The 18307-nt window shown below is 46.0% G+C and overlaps 1 protein-coding gene across 3 annotated transcripts in view; it reads left to right on the forward strand.

Moving 5' to 3' along the window:
• The window catches only part of LOC119388070 (RNA-binding protein 33), a 61513-nt gene that overhangs the window by 10009 nt on the left and 33197 nt on the right, over window positions 1-18307 (forward strand). For 2 of the 3 annotated variants that reach the window (XM_037655685.2, XM_049413815.1), the window contains exons 7-10: window positions 11553-11674; window positions 12880-13123; window positions 17009-17229; window positions 17733-17849. In XM_037655685.2, the coding sequence (XP_037511613.1) occupies window positions 11553-11674; window positions 12880-13123; window positions 17009-17229; window positions 17733-17849 (704 nt within the window). The remainder of the gene's footprint in view (window positions 1-11552; window positions 11675-12879; window positions 13124-17008; window positions 17230-17732; window positions 17850-18307) is intronic. The other variant, XM_037655686.2, reaches the window with a different exon arrangement.

Below are 18307 nucleotides of genomic sequence, written 5' to 3' on the forward strand. Positions count from 1 at the left end.
GCGGGCCCGCATGCCATCGTGCGCGAACAGACGAGGACGGGAATGCAAACTTTACAAGGCTGCCAAGTCACTTCGAATTCTCATTTTGGTGCCCTCGGCAATTAGCCTCTTTGAAAAACACTAGCCCATGCGTTAAAACCTGCGGATCGCGCGTCAAATATACCGATGAACTGACAATGACAAGCGCTGCGCAACGAACTAAAGCAACGCAATTTCGTCACCTGCGCGCGACGAGGGATTGGAACTTATAAGAACGCTGCCGAAAAACGATCCATATTTGTTAGGAAAAATGCACTTTCTGGGCTTCGGCGCGGGGCAGCGTTCGATATAGCGGATGTTTCGCTGAGCGGGAGTTCGATATACGTGCACACCAGCCCCATACTTTTGCATGGGAAATTCAAGGGGATTTCTCAACTGTTCGATATAGCCAATAATTCGATATATCCGAGTTCGATATACCCGGGATCGACTGTATATTCATATACACTCAAACCTCCTTATAACAAAGTTACACCTTACACAAAAATAACTTCATTACATCCGAAAATTTGTTATAAATGTATATTCCTAACGTATATGCAGTCAAACACGGATATATCGATCACAAAGGGGATCGCGAATTAGTTCGATATATGAAAAATTCGATATAAAAAAATACAGTCCCCGAGATGTTAGCAGTGGCGGATGATCACCTAAAATCGGCGCATTCAAAAATGACAACTAATTCTGCACACACGATGCAACAGAATGTTTTATTTGCATGAAAAAAAATCACTTGGCCTGCTTCTTCGTCTTCGAAATGAAGTTGAAGACGCTGGCCTTGATCTTATCGCGGCTGACCTGGTGCGACAGCCCGCTTCCCTCCATGTTGCCGCAACAACGGCAAATCAAGCCGAATGCTGCTGCCACTTCAGCGGCGGAGTACGTGGGTGTAGCTGCTGCCTCGTCCGGACAATCTTCATCGCCACTTGAGCTGTCGGCCTGGGCATCCTGGGTCCCTGCGACCGTAGCTACAATGTCCTCGTCAGTGAGGCTTGCAACAGCCCGAACATTGCAGTCCGCTTCCACGAAATCGCCCGCAGATACTTCGGGTAAAACAGCAGCCGGGAAGAGGGACGGCAACTTGCGAAATGTGTCATCTATGTGCTCTTCGTTGCCGTCTTCACAGGTTTCCACAAGTTCCGCCGTCACGAAGCCTGCCTTCCGGAAGTAGTTGGCCACTGTGTTCTTGCGCTTCTTGACGCTGGCCATTGCTACACGAGAAGTCAAGAACTCAAGCAGTCTTCAGCGCCTTTGCACAGCACGCACGCAAAAGAGGAATGCGGTGGTATGTGACAACTCACGGAAGTGAACTCCGCCAACAAAGCACTCGCGATCAGTCGCGATGGCTACCTGCGAGGGCAGCAGCGATGTACGAAAGGTACAAGGTGTGGTTGGCTGAGCAAATATGAAAGGCGCGGGCTGTAGTTGGCCGATTAAAACTCACAAAAGGGCAACAAAAAAAAAATGCGAAAAGAGGAGGCCGCCGGGTCCTTCGTTCCTGCTCTAAAAAAAAAGAAAAGGCGAAAGGAGGAGGCCGCCGGCTCCTTCGTTCCTGCTCTCTGAGCTGACGGTAATGCGGAGAAAGCATGAGAAAGAGAGAGAGAGAGAAAAAAAAAAAGCCGTTCCGCAAATTGGAGAACGCGCCCAACAGGAGTAAAGTCCAAACCCTCTCGCCCTCACATGTTTCGGGTGTCGACGGAGGCGCGATGCTGCGAAGATAACGAAGGTCGCGGTGCGCAGCGAGTGCTGAAGCGCACCTTCCAGCTCGCGCGGTGTTCGATATATCCAATGGCGGGTAAAAATACCATTCGATATAAATGTGCGAATTTCTATACTTTTACAAATGAATTTCAAGGGGATAATTTGTAATTTGTGAGTTCGATATAGCCAAAAATTCGATATATGAGGGTTTTTTTTTTTTTTTTTCGAAATGAGTCAAATCCATTCAAAGAGAATTTGAGAAAACGGCAAAAATTTGCTATGCAAACTAAATACAACGCTGTCAAAGCTATTCTATGATATGTTTTACATGTCGGCTAGGGGAAGTTTCTGGCCACAATCAATTAAAAAATATGCAGCGGATTTCATTATTACTAGCATGATAACTTTGGATTTGGCTCATATTGAATTGAGACATTGAATTGAATTCAATGCGGTATTCTTGAAAAAACTTTATAGAAATTCCGGCAGCGGCGCATTCTTGCTTCGCCGGCGTCGACATCGTGTCTGTTCACAGTGTCGTCAACGTCTGGGGACTGATCTCTCGCCGATCTCTTCACTTCCATGAGAATCCATCATAATCCTGCTCCGAAAGGGAGGGGAAAAAAAAAAAAAAACTTGCAGAAACACCCAAAAAACAGGCAAACCAGTCTGCTAGGTGAGAAATCACACAGAGGCTTCCATGTTTGCTGAATCACGTGATCGCTGAAGCGCTCTGCTATTGGCATACTGGATTTGACTCATTTCGATCCATACAGCGCATGGATCTCGCTCAAGTTCGTTTTGAAATGAGATCTGTGAGCACACGTAGCTGTTGGTATTTGACCCATTTCGTTCTGATAACTCTTTTAGAGGAAAGTTGAGAGAATGTACTTCCCGATGGAGCAATATTTGAGCTAGTTTCGGTTTCTGGATTTAGCTCATTTCGAAGAAAAAAACGCCACATATGTGGGTTCGATATATGTATCCGTGTTCGACTGTATTGCAAGACTATTCTTCATTTACTTCGTTATAACTGATATTTCGTTATATCTGCGTTCATTATATCTAGGTTTCAGAGTAATAGCTGCACCCATGTTAAAGCCACACACAGACTTTCCTAAAGAAGGCCTAAAAAATATATTTAGGAATTACTAGGCTGGTGCGAATAGTAAATTTTAGGTTCGAAGCGAATAGTGATCTTGGTCGAATAATTTCGAATCGAATTCGAATAGTATATATCACACATTATAAAGAAAAACGAACATATTTGTCATGACCCAACCAACCTGCACAACGTTTTTTTTTTTAATTGTAAGAAGGCATGTGCAAATGTCATTCTTTTTGGTTCAAAGGAAGTGGAAGCAACTTTGAGTAGTAGCAGGATTTGGCTTTCGGTAGAATGCAAGTGATAACCTGTAAAGTATGTTACGTTTTAAAATTTACTACACTTGGAGCATATAAGCTGGTACAAGTTTTTAAACTTAAAAAATGATGAATCGATGTGAGGGTAATATGTTCATTTAACCTTGAAGTGGGGCTTCGCGGCAGTGCTGATTTTCCCTGAAAAGGTGTATTCACGGTATAGCACTCCTCCACTGCAGTGAAACCACCTTTACAGGAGGTTACAGGCGGATTAATATACACCTATTCGTTTCTTTCGAATACTTCCAAATTTTCAATAATCTAAATTCGAATCGAAGCGAATTTGAATACTGTATTATTCGTTCGAATAATCGAAGTGCTCGAATATTCGCACAAGCCTAGGAATTACCCATGTATTAGCAGCACCCTTAATTTTTTAGAAGGTTTACGTGTTATCCATTGTGCGTTGCGAGGATACCGAAGCGTTTTTTTTCCTTGGGCATAAAAGCAATACAGCCGTGCTGAGTTTTCAGCGCCTCCATGTAGCAAAAGCACAGCTTTTAAGATTTAGCAGCTGCCTCCGTGGTGCTGCTGCCCACTAGGGAACACCAACTGGACAACTGAGAAGGGCATTGCTTGTGGATGTTTGCCACTGGATTCCCAAAGCATGGGGTGGGCGTTCCTTCAAGAAGGCGGAGAAGAGCTTCAAGGTCAAGGGAAGCTCGAGCAAACTCAATGGAACGGAGCATGACCTCATCTGGGCCAGAGGCGAGCTTAATTAAGGGGGGACGCGGGTCTTAGAAGAGTAAAAAATGGACAGAAAATCAGTTTTCAGAAAAACACATTTTAGGCATGGTTGCACCCCTAAGCAGCTGCCCTCAAAATATTATCGCCGATTTCGCCCGGGAAATGGGTTAAAACTTATTTTTAAGTCGCCACGGGAGCCGCAAAGTGCATCTCAACAGGTAAAATTTGTTCAAACTTCCCGCGTGCGCCGCGGGCGCAGCAGCTGGCTGATCGCCGCCATCTTTGGCTTGTTTTGAAGCTGCTTTCTTTGTGTACATTTTGCCGCGTTTCAAAATGGCGTCGCTGCAACAGAACGGCCGCTATCGGCGCTTTTCCGAAGGGTGGTTGTAGAACGCTCATTGGCCAGAGCGCGCACGCGCGAGGCGAGCCCCTTCTCTCGCGCCTCCCATTGGCTGGCGCAACCCGAGGCGGCCATTTTGTTTTTGTATTTTTGTTCTGCGCTCACGGCTGCCGTGTTGCCGGTGTCGTGTGCTCGTGTGTTGTTAGCAGGGTGAGACAGCTGCGCATATTGCGCATTTTTGATACGATTCCGTTTTCCTGCGCCAAGCTGCTCCAAAAGCATAAAAATTGCAAAAATTGCGCCGAACTGCGCCGAAACGGCCCCACAATCAAGAATTTTCAAGCCCGCGTCACTTTCAGCGTGGGAAAACGTAACTTTAGAAGCAGCGCCAGGGATACGTTCGCAGAACACGTTAACGCGCCCAAGCGTGTCCTTCTACGCGCCTTTGTAATAGAGGCTTCCATAGTGCTGTGATAATCGCCTCTGAGCGGTTGTAAATATGTGTAGTGTCCGAGCGGTAACGACGTAGTGTCCGAGGGGTAAGGTTTCTCGGCGCTCGCGACGCATTTTTGAAGGCGGTCCCTCACGAGGTGGCAGCAAACGGTGGCGCAGCGCGCTTTTATTACCACCTATTAAAAGCGTGCGGTACACTTGACGCTACGCCACCCGTGCAGCCGAGCAGATAGCTGAAGGCGCTTTATTTTAGGCAGTTTTCGAATAGCATACGCTAAGTTAGTGTTAGCGTTTGCGGCCCGCTATTTCCGTCACTTAACGGAAGCCCGAAAGCGGTTAGCGTACGACGCATGCGCAGTTGTGGGAAAAAGCCAACGCAAAGCTTTGCGTACGCTATTCGAAAGCTTCCTGAGGGTTCGCCCTTCAGGGAGGGCAAATATTAATTGCAGCGCCCCTCCTTCCGATTAAGTCAAAGTATGGGCGGTATCGACTTTGCCCCCCCCCCTTCGTGCGCACGCCTATGGGGGTGGTCATACTGGCGCGTTCGTCGGTGGCCATACTGCTTTTGTTCTTTCCTGATGTTACGCGCGAAGGCGTCGCCGCAATCGCGTGCTAGTCGGAATCATTCATTGACCGTTCAAAGACGTACTGCTATGTGACTACACAATTCTTGTGCAATCAGTTTTTATTGCGATAGCAATTATATGGACAGTCTCGAGGGGTTCTTGCCGTCGCCGTCATGTCCTTCCGGTATGAAGTCCAAATTGATAAGATCCCCCCGCGAATTGTATGTTATACAGCGGGTAAAAGCACGCGAGCAGAGGCGACGTACGCGGCCGAAGCAAACGAGCCGGCCCATTGCCGTCGCTCGGAGGCTGCATGCGATAACATCACCACGCTCGGAAGGCCTGCCGTCGAAGCAGACAGGAAACGCCCCGCCCGTTTTTAACAAGCCTTAAAAGACACGAAGACGCGAGGGGGGGGGGGGGTGGAGTGTCGCGCGAGGAGCAACTTTGAACTTTGCGCGGTCGCGATCACTGGCGCGCGCGCGCTATCTCGAAAGCCATCACAGCGGGATTTTTTTTTATTATTTGAGAAGTGTGATGTTTTTTCTTTTCTTATTTTCAAATGTAAAGTGAACCTACTTGGAAAAACTTTTTTTTATCTATTTCATATGTTGTTACCAGGGTTATATAAATTGCGTGGTTTGTAAAAAGGTAGTGTAGTTCATACCTGGCAATAATCTGTTAAAAAAAGCTTTCTCCAAAGGCTCTTTGAATGTTATGTGTATTCTAAGCCGATTAAAATATGTGCTTGTTCCTCCAAGTTACTACAAATTTGTTTTTTCAAGCTCCAAAGACGACATAATAAATGCCGCTAACTGCTCCCAAACAAGGTTCTCCTGCTCCTAAATTGAAATTTTGCTGCTCCCAAAACTGCTCCCAAATCGATTTCAGCCGTCTCACCCCTGTGTTAGAAGTGTCATCTTCCTCTGCTTACGCTCGCGTTCGTGCGGCCCGCCGACACACAGTTACCTTATTTTGTGCTGGCACAACCGGAGATTCTCGTGTAAAGAAGACGCGGCAAGCGTACGAGGGCGCGATGCCGAAACTACTTGTCGCTACCGGAGCGTCGAGTCTACGAGAACCGCCCGGTTCCCCTTGGTCAAGCTGCAGCCATCGGATCATTAGGCAACGCTTCAGTGGCATTGGAAACCGCATTCGTATGGCACACTATGCGGGACTGCCGAGTGCGCGGGAAATACGGCGACGGGAGGAGTGCTTGGCATCGCACCGCGCAACGAAGCAGCGGAAGTTCAAGCCGTTGGATGTTGGTGAACGGCGGCAAGGAAAATGGCACAGAATTTATCCGCGTGGACTTATCCGTGATAAAAACGTTCTTTGGGTTTGTGCTTCGTTCCGAGCTCGGCTCAAGCAGTGACCTTTTTCAAGGCAGAGGGTATAGGCTGCTTTCAAAGCCTGTGCTTCATTATCATAGGTGCGACTCGCGCGAGAAGCGTTTCTCGTAGACTGTAGCTGGTGATAGTGGTGCTAAGATAATTAATGTCATTTGAAGTGAAATGCATTAAATTAGGGCCACCAATACTGTCCGACAAGGGTGCAACGGTAGTCGCTTCAACCACGACCTGACAGAGCAACACCTGAATTGCAGAGACGCCGTGTTACACTTTGGGAAATTGATTTGTGCTCCACAGCCTTGAGAAGGTTAAAAACTGACATTGGAAGTTGCAAAAGGAGCACTTATACAGTAGTGACACCAAGCACAGACTTTCAAAATGACACAAACCAGCAGGGGACCCTGAGTACAGCCCTTGCCTGCTGTTGAGCCAAGTGCTATTGCTGGACAATAATAACTGATTTTTGGTTTAATAAATAACCCACGTGCTTTTTATACTTAATCTCTCTGTCTGTTTTATTTGCCTGTTGCAAAGCCACATTCATAGACAAATTTTGTATTTCTTTAGCTTGCAAGGAATTGGTACAGGCCTATGAATTGCTAAAGGTGGAGTTTATCACTCTGGTACTGGGTGCACTATGTGGCTTTAAAGAAGATTTTGCCAGTACATTGGCAGGTCATGGTCACATATTTGGTATGGCTGTTCTCGTGAAGAAGAAACCTATCAAATGATATGACCACTAGTGCTGTGGCTGCACTTCCACAAAAGTTACAGTTGTCTGAAACTTCAAATGCGTTTTTCTCAGTTTGATATTTTTGCTCAACGCACTCAGCCTTACGGGGTTTTTTTCCATGTTGTTGCAGAGTAAAAATCACAAATTTGGTATCATTTTACTCGTATTGAAACGATCTGGGGGGTGATGCTATTTACATTACTCTAGCACCATTTTATAAATTTTAATTAAAGATACTAATGAGAGTGAATCAGAAAAAATAACCACCAGTGAGTGTTCATCTGTTTTCTGACCTTCACAGTGCTCTCAAGTGAATAAAAATAGCATCACCCCCTACAGCATGATGTGGGCATTGGGCCGATGCACTTACATATTGGTTTTAGTAGGTCGGAATTTCCTAAAAGCCCCGTAAGAAGCAAGTACTAATTATTTTTTCGAACCTCGAGATCTTTTGAACTAGTGCAGCTATTAAAAAACTAATTACAGATTTGAAATCAGCATAAAAAACTGGTCAAGACAGTGAGGTTTGGTGCATATTGACTCAAAAATAAAGAAAAAATTTTAGGACCCACGTCCCCCCTTAAGGGCGCAATGAGTTCAAAGGAGAAGGAGGATGAGGGTGAGGAATAATATTCATGCAATTGCGTGAAAGCGAGTTTTCTTTTTTTTTTTTGCTTTCCCGTACACGTGAGTACTGCAGTTCAATAAAGGCAAGTAGCACCAAAAAATATGTAAGAAAAAAGTGTCTTCCTCCACGCAATGGCCACACCCGTGATTTTCACCCCAAATCTGGGAAGCATTTAAAAAAGGGTCTACGGACTATAAGCTTCACGAGAGCCTACTGTAGTTTAATATGAACAAATTATCACTGCCTAATACATGCACACAATACACACGAAAGGCAAAAAACGCGCATTAGACAAAAGCAAGAATTTCAAATAGGATATTGTGAAGTATGATGCAACGCCATTAAAAAACAAAAGGTTTTTTTTTTTTTTTTCATCCAATAATACTTTTAGCCTCGACTGCTGACCCGAAGGTCGCGGGATCAAATCCCGGCCGCAGCGGCTACAATTTCAATGGAGGCGAAATTGTTTGAGGCCTGTGTACCTAGATTTAGGTGCACGTTAAAGAAACCCAGGTGGTCAAAATTTCCGGAGCCCTCCACTACGGCGTCTCTCATAATCATATCGTGGTTTTGGGACGTTAAACCGCAGATATTATATTAATAATACTTTTAGCGGCGTCACTTCAGTTACGATCACGATCCATGCAAATGAAAGTTCCTGTGTCACAGCGATATTATGTAGCGCGCATCATTTCGCGGTTTGAAGACAATGGTCACCTCGCACGGCGTTTTTCTTGCAAGGCGTTTGTGCATTGAGTGTGAGACTTACGCGATGGGCACTTCAACCTAGCACATCATTCTGGGCTGGTGGGACTGAATTCCGTTAAGACGAAGCAGCTGCGTCAATAGGCACATGTCACATAATCACACACGCACCGGATGACAACAATTATCTTCTTACAATGCACACGCCACTGTATATTCTCCACACCTGGTTTGCTTACTTTCGTATTGTGTTGCACTAACAGGCTATGTTGGCCGTTTTCTTTCTTTTATGCTTCGTCCGCACGTACGTCGCTCCTAAAGGAGCACAGTAAAGCGTATATCACAATAGATCAACAAGATTCCACGTTGCGAGCTCCAAGTAACACACACACGCACATGTGGCAACGCTAATGCCATGGCTTTTGCTGGCGCTAAATCGTACACAGATGTGCACATTCTGACTTCTTTCACCTGACTGCACACGAATGAATGCGACTACAATCGCCGATGTGGTGACCCTCAGGCGATGTGCTTGGTGTATCCGGGCGATGGAGGGAATGCACGCCGTGTTGCAACTTGACGCTGTCGAAGTGACCGAACGCGTTAAAGCGTTGTAAAACATTCCGAGCTGCTGCCGTTTTGGTGCACTTCAAACGCGGCACAGTCACACGCTTCTACTGCAACGAATGACAACCGGCGAAGATGATGCGTAGTACGTGTAGATAACAGTAGGAAAGAGCTTCTTCTGGAAGAAACAAGCACCACAGGAAAATCGAATTGACGGCTCTCGGTCTTTGTGCAGCGGGAGCTCGCCTCTCGTAGCGAACGGCGCCATGTTGCATTTTTCATTGGTTCGTCTTAACCGTTACATCATGGTAAAGAGCGGCCGTAGTTGGATGCGCATAATACAAATGGGCAGTGGTACAGTTTACTTTTTATTCTTACCTTGTCACTGACTATAGTGAGGGATGATAGGCTGCACGCGATGTAGCGCATTTCACATTTTGCTCAGTAGCAGGTCGCGGTACAGATGCGCACACATACATCACGGAAAGCTGATATGTGTGACCATCTGCTCTTTCAGTTGCTTTATGTTCTGAATGCTCCTTGGCTGCTTTTGATATTGATACCGTGGCACCAGAACTTGCAGAGAGAGTGCCTAGTTTTTGGATTCGACTCCTTAGACACGTTTGCCAGCCCTGAAATGGATTAGAACAAGCGTCCTTTAGTAAAGCTTTTTAGCTCCAGTACACTGAGTTCTTTTTTCTTTTTGAGGAGGGGGATTTTGGCCACCATCTTTAATTTTGGGGCAATTCCGAGCAAGAGCCCCCTCCCCAACTTTTCCTGCATTATCCCCACGTCGATCGACGGGGAGGGGGTCTTGCTCAGTATTTTATGGCAAGTGCAGGGAATTTGTGCACTAGCCTTGCACGACGGTTGAACTTTTTCTCAACGAATACCGTGGGGCCACCATGTTGAACTCATGAAACGAATGCTGGAGTGCAGCGCCATCGTGAACTGGTTCACTAAGTGCAGGTGAAACGAGTGGACCTTGGGGAAACAGCGGAGTTGGTGGCCTTTCCCTCCTCCATTACCTCTTCCTCACCTTCACTTCCTTTTCTCACCCCCTTGCTACACTGTAGTGTACATGGCTATGCTATGCTTTACCTTCTTCCTTTTCCTTCTCACCCTCACTTCCCCTTCCCGCCCCCTTGCTCTACTACACTGTACATGGCTATGTTATGCTTTCTTTCTCTCCCTTTCTCTTTCTATCTCTCTTTCTCTCTCTATTTTCTTTCTCTGTCCTTCTCTGTGTTTCTCTCTCTCTCTAATTTTTGCTCTTTCTCTCGCCGATAGCAACGCAATCATATGGTTCCCATAAATGCTTGTTCTGCTAGCGTGCCTGAATAGCTGAGTGGTTACGACACTCGCCTTTGGACTGTGGGTACCTGGGTTCGAATCCTGCCTTGCCAGGAAATTTTATTTCATTTTATTTTTTTCTTCTCCTCTCCATTTCTCCTCTCCTCCTTTTCTTCCTCCAATGCATTGCTAGGCAACGCATGGTGATGTTATTGCTTGGCGAGGTTTTTCTGCGTACAATCCATGGCCAACCAAACAGGCCAACAGCCAACCAAAGAAACCTGCGGCTATTACACGAGTATATACGGTACTTTGTTTTGATGTTTGTTAGATGACTTGAGGTGGTCATAATGAATATGGAATCTGACACTATGGTGTCCATCACTGCCCACTGTGTAGCTTAGAATGCGAAATTCAAATTATTAACTAATTAAATGATTATACCATAAGAGACTGTAGTAGTCACACCCTACTTGGGACAATAAGCTCTTATGCATACCTACCTTTCTTCCTATTTCAGTTATGTGATAGCTGTGCCAATTGCACCACACTGTGCCAAGAGCTGAAGCCTGCTACATCTTGCTACATTTTGGGAAATATCTCATAATTTGTGCCAGCTGTGCTCCAAGACTGCGTTCTTGCTGTCTTTTGGAGAAACGTATAAGACGGCAGGTGTTACCGCTGATACTGAGGTGCTATGGCGACAAACGTGCACATGAAATTTTTGAAGCCTTTTGCATCGAAAGAAAATTTGGCATATGCGTAAGTGTTCCCTCAATATCGCTAGTGAGTAAGGAAATTGCATATCTTGGAACTCTGTCAAAGGCAGTTGTGAGCTCTGACCTGATTTGCGAAAATTTCACGGCGGCATTCTCCTTTCCCACCCAAAAATACACATCCAGAAAAGAAACTGTATGTATCACTCTTTGTGGAAAAATACTGTGGTTGATAGCACTTTGCCTATCCCAGACTGTTTGTCCCATCCCTTGCACTGTTACCCTATTCTTTTGGTATGCACAAACCAGCCCAAGTTAACACCTTATTGCTCTTCTGCTTCCTGCAGATGCAGTCATCAGTCAGGAGGATGCAGCCAAGATTGATGCTTACCTTAGCCGTGATGAAAGAAGGCCATCAAACCGGCGGGGACGGGGCCGTGGTGGCAACTTTAGAGGCCAGAATAACAAGGTGAGGCAAGTCATAGTAGTCGCGACAGCAAAGAAAGACACGCCTAACTGAACCTTATTCAAAACCTGTGAACATGACAATTTCAATATTGTGAAATGCGGAAATATACCGATTTGCTCATTCGAGGCCATGCTGAACGAAATTCACAAGTTGCCTACATATAAGTGTGGTTTTGTCACGTACCATTTACAAAGCTGACCTTAAAAGTTCATGTGACCTGGTCATGTGATAATGTTAAAGTGCTTGTTGCACATTTTCATTTAGAGTTGGCTAGGAGTGGGCTCAGCGTGGGAGCGAACCGACCTGTGTGGATATGTGCTGTGTGACCATCAGTGCACTTTTACGGTGTGTGGCTGAAAACCGTACTTGAGCAGCGAGTCAAGCAGGGAGATGGTTGTGTGAGGCTTCGGAACCGACTTCCTGTTGGAACCTCACTTCTCTGTCTCGCCTGCCTATCTTTTCTATGTACTGCTTAGCACTCTAATACCCCGGTCACACTGGCAAGTTTGGTGTCATTTTGTGCGAGTGCACTTACGCCCCCAGAATGGCACTTTGGCAGCGCGCTGCTACACGAGAAAGGGAAGTGCACTTTGGAAATGATTGTAATGGCGATGGGTACTTAAGTAGCACAACAGGTATTTGTTATTTCAGGCAATGTTTCTTAATTAATACTGTGTTACAGCTATAACCAGCCCTTAAAATAAAATTTACGTACAAACGCGGCGGCTGCAGCCATTGCACGGCGTGCGCTGGGCATGCCCTAGCGGTCAGGGCTGTAAACTGCCTGAGAACGAGAATAGCAAAGTAGTTTTTTGTATTATAGTACGTTTTAATGCATAAGAATATTCCTAATAAAGAAATCGATAGTTCAAAAATGCTATGAACTTGGCTTCGGATAATAACCTATTTATTTTTGAGCCACTGCTATCGAGGCTAGACACTCCGTCTCGGCGAAGTGAGTTTGGCGAACGCACTCGCTGGCAAGTGCGCTTTGCAGCGAGTGTCACTAAACGTTCCCGTGTGACAGCGTGCGAATGGCACTAGCGGCGAAGTGCACTCCCTCAAAGTGCACTTAAGTTGCCCCGTGTGACAGGGGTATAATGTTTGTGGTCCCTATGTTTCTGGCCTTTCCCCTTGTGCTCTCTTTTGTAGTCTACGTGGGTGGTGTTCTGTTGATGTTCATCTTGTCATCCTGAATGCCGCAGAGAGGTGGTGGCGGGCCTTCCCGAGGTGGCTATCGTGGTGCTGCACAGCACATTGAGCCATGGGTGGCACCGCCCTTTCCCATGCACTCCCCAGGCCTTGTGCGATTTGGGACACAGTCTCCACCCCAGCGACCTTTTCACCCGGGAACGATGGCCGGTGCAGAGGGACCACGTGGCAAGATCTTTGTGAACCCCCAGTTTCGCAATGGTGCTGCCGGACTTGGACCTGGTGTCCAGAATGAAGGTACATACAGACCCCCCCGATTAGTCTCTGGCTGTGGGTGCTGTCATCTCGGATTTGCCAAGAAGTTGGCACTGTAAAACATCACTAATATGTACCCACTTTAAACATAATAACGACTAAAACATGGTTGTGACGAATCTTCAAAATGAGTCTCCACAGAGCCTGACGTATTCGCTGACCACTGTAGTGGCTCTTTTTATGCCTACCAATTAAGGGGGGAGGTGGCGATCGAAAAAAACTTTTTTGTTTGTTGACCTAGAGTAATGAAATTTGGCAGGCACACTGAAGAGTGTCTCGAATAGCTATATATGAAGTTTCATTGCGATATCTTGAGTAGTTTTCAAATTACACTATGTTACATAATCTGATGACATACTCTGCTGGTGAAAAGCCTAGCATTGTAACAAAACATGCCAGGAAGGTCCAAGTGGTTTTGATCTTTACTCAAAAGAACACTACGCAGGATGACATTATTAAAAATTGTCTATTCCTTTTAGTTTTTTTAAAAATAACATCCCCATCAGCTTCATGTATTGCATCAGAACTTCTCATGCACTAATTATCACATACAAAAAAACCTATGCCCTAAGCAAGGTAAATAATAATGTCATCCTGTCAACAAGACTTCAAGGATTAAAAGAAAAAAAAAACGGAATCAAAATCTGTGTAGTAGTTGCTAAGATATCTGCTCCACGAGCTGAGCAACATGCCAAAAAAACAGTATTGAGAAAACTGCGTTTAAAGTTTGGCCTTCTCTAAAACACCTAAAGATTGTGGTCTTTGGCTTTTTTTTTTTTTATGGCGTTTCACTTCTTGGACATGTGGCCTTTCTCCAGTGTGCCTTTGTTCTTTTTTCATAAGCGCCTTCTTTTTTTTGATCTACAAAAAACCAGTATGGATTTCAAACCAAGTTCTCTGTATGAAGGAGTGGTGTGATAGACATGACAGAAAAGAAGATATTGCAATCTAATAAGACCATATACTGAAATAATTACACATGTTTCTTTATTTATGCTGTCATTATCATAATTATGTCTTGCTTATTGATTACAATGAATCATTGAATATTTTTTATAAAGAGAGAGGTTTGTTGTGACAGAAAATGGCTCACACCATGATAGCCGATGCCTTCGTTCCAAATAACAAACAGTTATGGCCAAGACGTTAGTGGCACAGGGATTTTTGAGCAGTTTATTCAGTGACACAAGTCGGGCAGATAAAAATTCGTCCCCGTGCTTCATACACGTTCTTTTGCCATTCTCGCGTATGGAACGTATTATCATTCGGCCGATCGCGGCAACGCTAGTCTACGAGGCTTTCATTGTTTCAGAACATTCATAAACGCCTGCGGCGATACCAAGCACAGCTCCAAGCACGTCTAAATCACATCACTAGTGCTTATTGACAGCACTCTGACCATGAAGTGCTCGGCCGCGGGGTCCGTGGAGCCGGCGCGTGATGTGCTTGGTGGCGGCGTTCGGTGACGATTCGCGAATGCGAAGCTACGATGACGATCCACCCATCCGCGGTTCCGAAATGCCGGCGAGCAATGTGCTTCTCCGCTTGCGAAAAAGCACATAGCCGCGGGTACGCTAGCGCGTTGTTCTTGCCCGCAAGGTTCGAGGTTCGTCTCGCTAAACGGCGCCGTGAGCGGAGTTAGGCCTAGTGACGACTTCGAGCAGTAGGTGCGCAGGCCGTGGTGCCCGTTGCTTCGAAGTGCGTAATGCGTGGTCGTGAGTAGTAAGAGTTGTCCCACGATGGCCTTCGTCACGATGTCAGAAGTGCTGATAAGCAGAAATCAAAACATCTAACCGCGAATCCGACGCTGAAGTCAACGCTAGAGTCGGTCCGAGACTCGCGTTTGCAATGTTCGCTAGGAGCGCGGCGCACCATCGTAATCAGATCGAACTTCCTCTTGCAGCTCCAAACTAAAGCGTAATTATATTCTAAGTGATCGTCGAGCCGTGAACACAGAACAATTGCGAACGTGTCACGAAGTAGCGCGATTCTCGACAGCCGTGAACCCGTGACGTGCAATCGGCAGACGACGATCTCCCGGAGTGAGCATCGGACCAATGGCGAGCCGAGCTGGGGCAACATGGCGGACGCGGCCAATCAGAGGCCTCGGAACGACTCTCCTGCGTTTGCTTTTTGTGCGCTTCTTTCTGAATGGAGGAGCCCGCTGAAGCGGGGAATTTGAACACGGAGAGATGCTCTTTCGAACAAGCCCAAGAAGTTGGTTCGCGGTCACGCCATCGTGGAGCTACAATTTTTTGAAAATCGCTCTTTTTTTGCGATTTCCACAATAATTTTCGCCACCTCGGAGGGCAAAACAAACTTTTCGAAGCACTTCTGGGTGGTTTTCAGTGTAGATATTTTGGAATCAGATAGAAAAATGGTTCCAGAAACTGAAAACTTGATTTTCAGAAAATCGATTTTTTTGCCATTTTTTGCAATACGAAAGCCGCGTCCTCCCTTAAGGCATACTGCATTCATTTTTTGTGGTAGAATGTTAGCTGTGCCTTGAACTCATGATATGGCTAAACACCCACTGTGCCACAAGAGGTCGTGAACCTTTTTGCTAAGTACGGAGACTGTTCAACCATTGATTTTGACTTTGGCACGAACGCGGTGATGCTTTCACAGGTACAGTAGGGCCTCGTTTATACGTTCCTCACATATACGTTTTCCCTCGCATAATGTTTCTGGCATCCTGTCCCAGCACAGAATCTACAGACACCTATTTATTAGAAATACCTATTCACACGTTCCCGCAATGTTCCTGCCCGTTACATTGCAAATTGGTGTTGCGCTGGATGTTCTGTTTAGGTATGTCAATAAGTTTGGCATTGTGGACTGCCACGAGGTGACTCACTTTCCAGGCATATCTTCAAAGCCATTCTGCCCCTGAAGAAATGCCTAGAAAGTGAGTGACCTCACTTGTGGCAACCGAAATCTGCGTGCAGTACTTACTGATAGGATATCTTCTTCCTTATTAAACTGGAGCAGTGTGCGCGCCTCTCTCGTGCTTCTGAAGGCCTGACCTTTTGTTATTCCTTTTTTAAATCGCGACCATGTCTGAAGTGTTCATTGTAACAGTGGAACACTTTGCGAAATGTTCATTATATCTGGATGCAGTTCCAATGGGTAGCATCGGAAAATCATTAGTGCACCAAAGTATGGTCGTTATAGCCATTAGATCGTTATGTCTCGGATCATTATAAGTGGGTTCGACTGCATAGGGTATTTTTCCGAGGAATTTTCAAGCACTGGCATGGCTTTGTGGCAGAACACCTGATTGCTGCGCACAATACCTGGGTTTAATTTCGTGTCAAACCCTGGCTTTTTTTTTTTTTCTCATTGTGAGCGATAGCTGTGACAGACACCGGTGGCAGGAACGGTGGACAAAATCGCCTCCAAAATTGGCTGTTGTTGTGAGCTCACACGAGCTTATGTAGGAAAAGGTATCAAAGTACTGAAGTTTAAATCTTCTCCTTCTTCCCTTCTCTTATACTTCCCTGTGTACTGTGCCTCCTTTTGGGCTGCAAAAGAGGGCTCCTCCTTTTCTTTAGCCTACGACAACTGCTTCCTCTACTTCCACGTGAATACTCGCCTTGTATTAACAAACCCCGACCCAATTCTAAAAAACCTGCTTATCTACTTACTGTGCCAGTGCCTGCAAAGACAGCACAGGCAAAACCTAGGCTGTACCTCTCTGGGAATGCAGCTTAGGTCATTGGGTGCTATATTTAAGCTCTGTTTACTTTGAACTCTGTTTTATTCTAGCCGATTTTTGGTCCCCGTGGAATTCAAACTAATGAGCTTCCACTGTACAGCATTCATAGTGCAAAACTTGCTGGTGTTCTCCTCGTGTTTGTCTTGCAGGAGCACACTTGGGCATTCAACCCTTTCCAAATGCACGGGGACCGCCACCATTTGGGAATCGGCAGCCGGAACCCTTCATGCGACCCCCATTTGTGTCACAGGGGGGCCCTCCCCTTGTGCTTCGTACAGAGCCTTTTGTCTCGGCCGCCCTACTCCATCCACCCCAGCAGCCGTCACATCATGTGGCCCGTCCGAACCTGCCACCCCAGCACTTCCCACCCGTGAGTGATGTACTCTCATGGCTTTGCACCAATGGAGACTGTCCATTGTCTTGCTGGTTCACCTTATTGCTCACTTTTCTGACTCTATGCACGGACTCATGAACTAACCTCACTATGGTACAGCTTGGAAGAGATGAAAAATTCTCGAACACGGGGTGTTTCTGGAGCCAACGTTCTTTTTCAAGGACCGACCCCCACCTCCCCCTTTTTAACTTTGTTAAAAAAAGAAAAAAAGCAAGAAAGCGAGAGGTCAGGTGGTGGGGAATTTGCATTTTCCACCATACCCCCCTCACTTTCTATGGTCTATGGTAAGAGCTGGAAAGCAAATGTAAAGTTATAAACTTGCCAAGGTGTCCCTGAACTTTTGTTCATCTTGCCATTACTAGCAGTACATGCTTCAGTTTCGATTGTAAGTTGACCTACAATCATGTAAATACAGTAAGACTGCAGGCTCTGTGCAGCTGTGGTGATGGGTGCCAACAGAGTTGCATGATTGCATGCAGGCCTTGGATCACTTCGTGATAGGTGGACAGTCTGGAGGCTTTGAGGTACCGACGCAAGGTTCAAGGTCCTCTGAGTTCGGTGGACCGCAGCCCCCACTGGGAACTGATACATTTAGGGTATGTGCATGCTTATGGCAGCGGCTCTTTCAAGCCACAAAGGCACTGTGAAAAGCTGGTATACAGACATTTCTCACTCACTTCGGTTGGGGAGCAAGTTAAGAGCATGCATGACTTCAAGAAATGTCCTCTTGCATTTTGTTCCTTGATTGCCTTTTTAACATTCAAGTGCCATTGTGACACTTCTGTTTTGACCACGTCAATAACACCATGTTCTATGTTAACAGACTTTCTATGTTCTATGGTAACAAACTATCGGAAGTGCTCAGGCAAACGTCCTCTAATATCAAAAGTGTCTCCGAGACTTCCCGTGAGGTGCGATGAGGTCGCGACATCAATAATGATTTCTTGATCGGGCAGGAGACCAGTCGTGGCGACACAATCATCAATCGCGATGTAGTCTTGAAGGGTCATATCTGTGGGAAGGACAGCATCGAAGGTCGGGCAGTCATTGTCGG

Source organism: Rhipicephalus sanguineus, chromosome 3 (assembly GCF_013339695.2).
Source record: "Rhipicephalus sanguineus isolate Rsan-2018 chromosome 3, BIME_Rsan_1.4, whole genome shotgun sequence".
Lineage (NCBI taxonomy): Eukaryota > Metazoa > Arthropoda > Arachnida > Ixodida > Ixodidae > Rhipicephalus > Rhipicephalus sanguineus.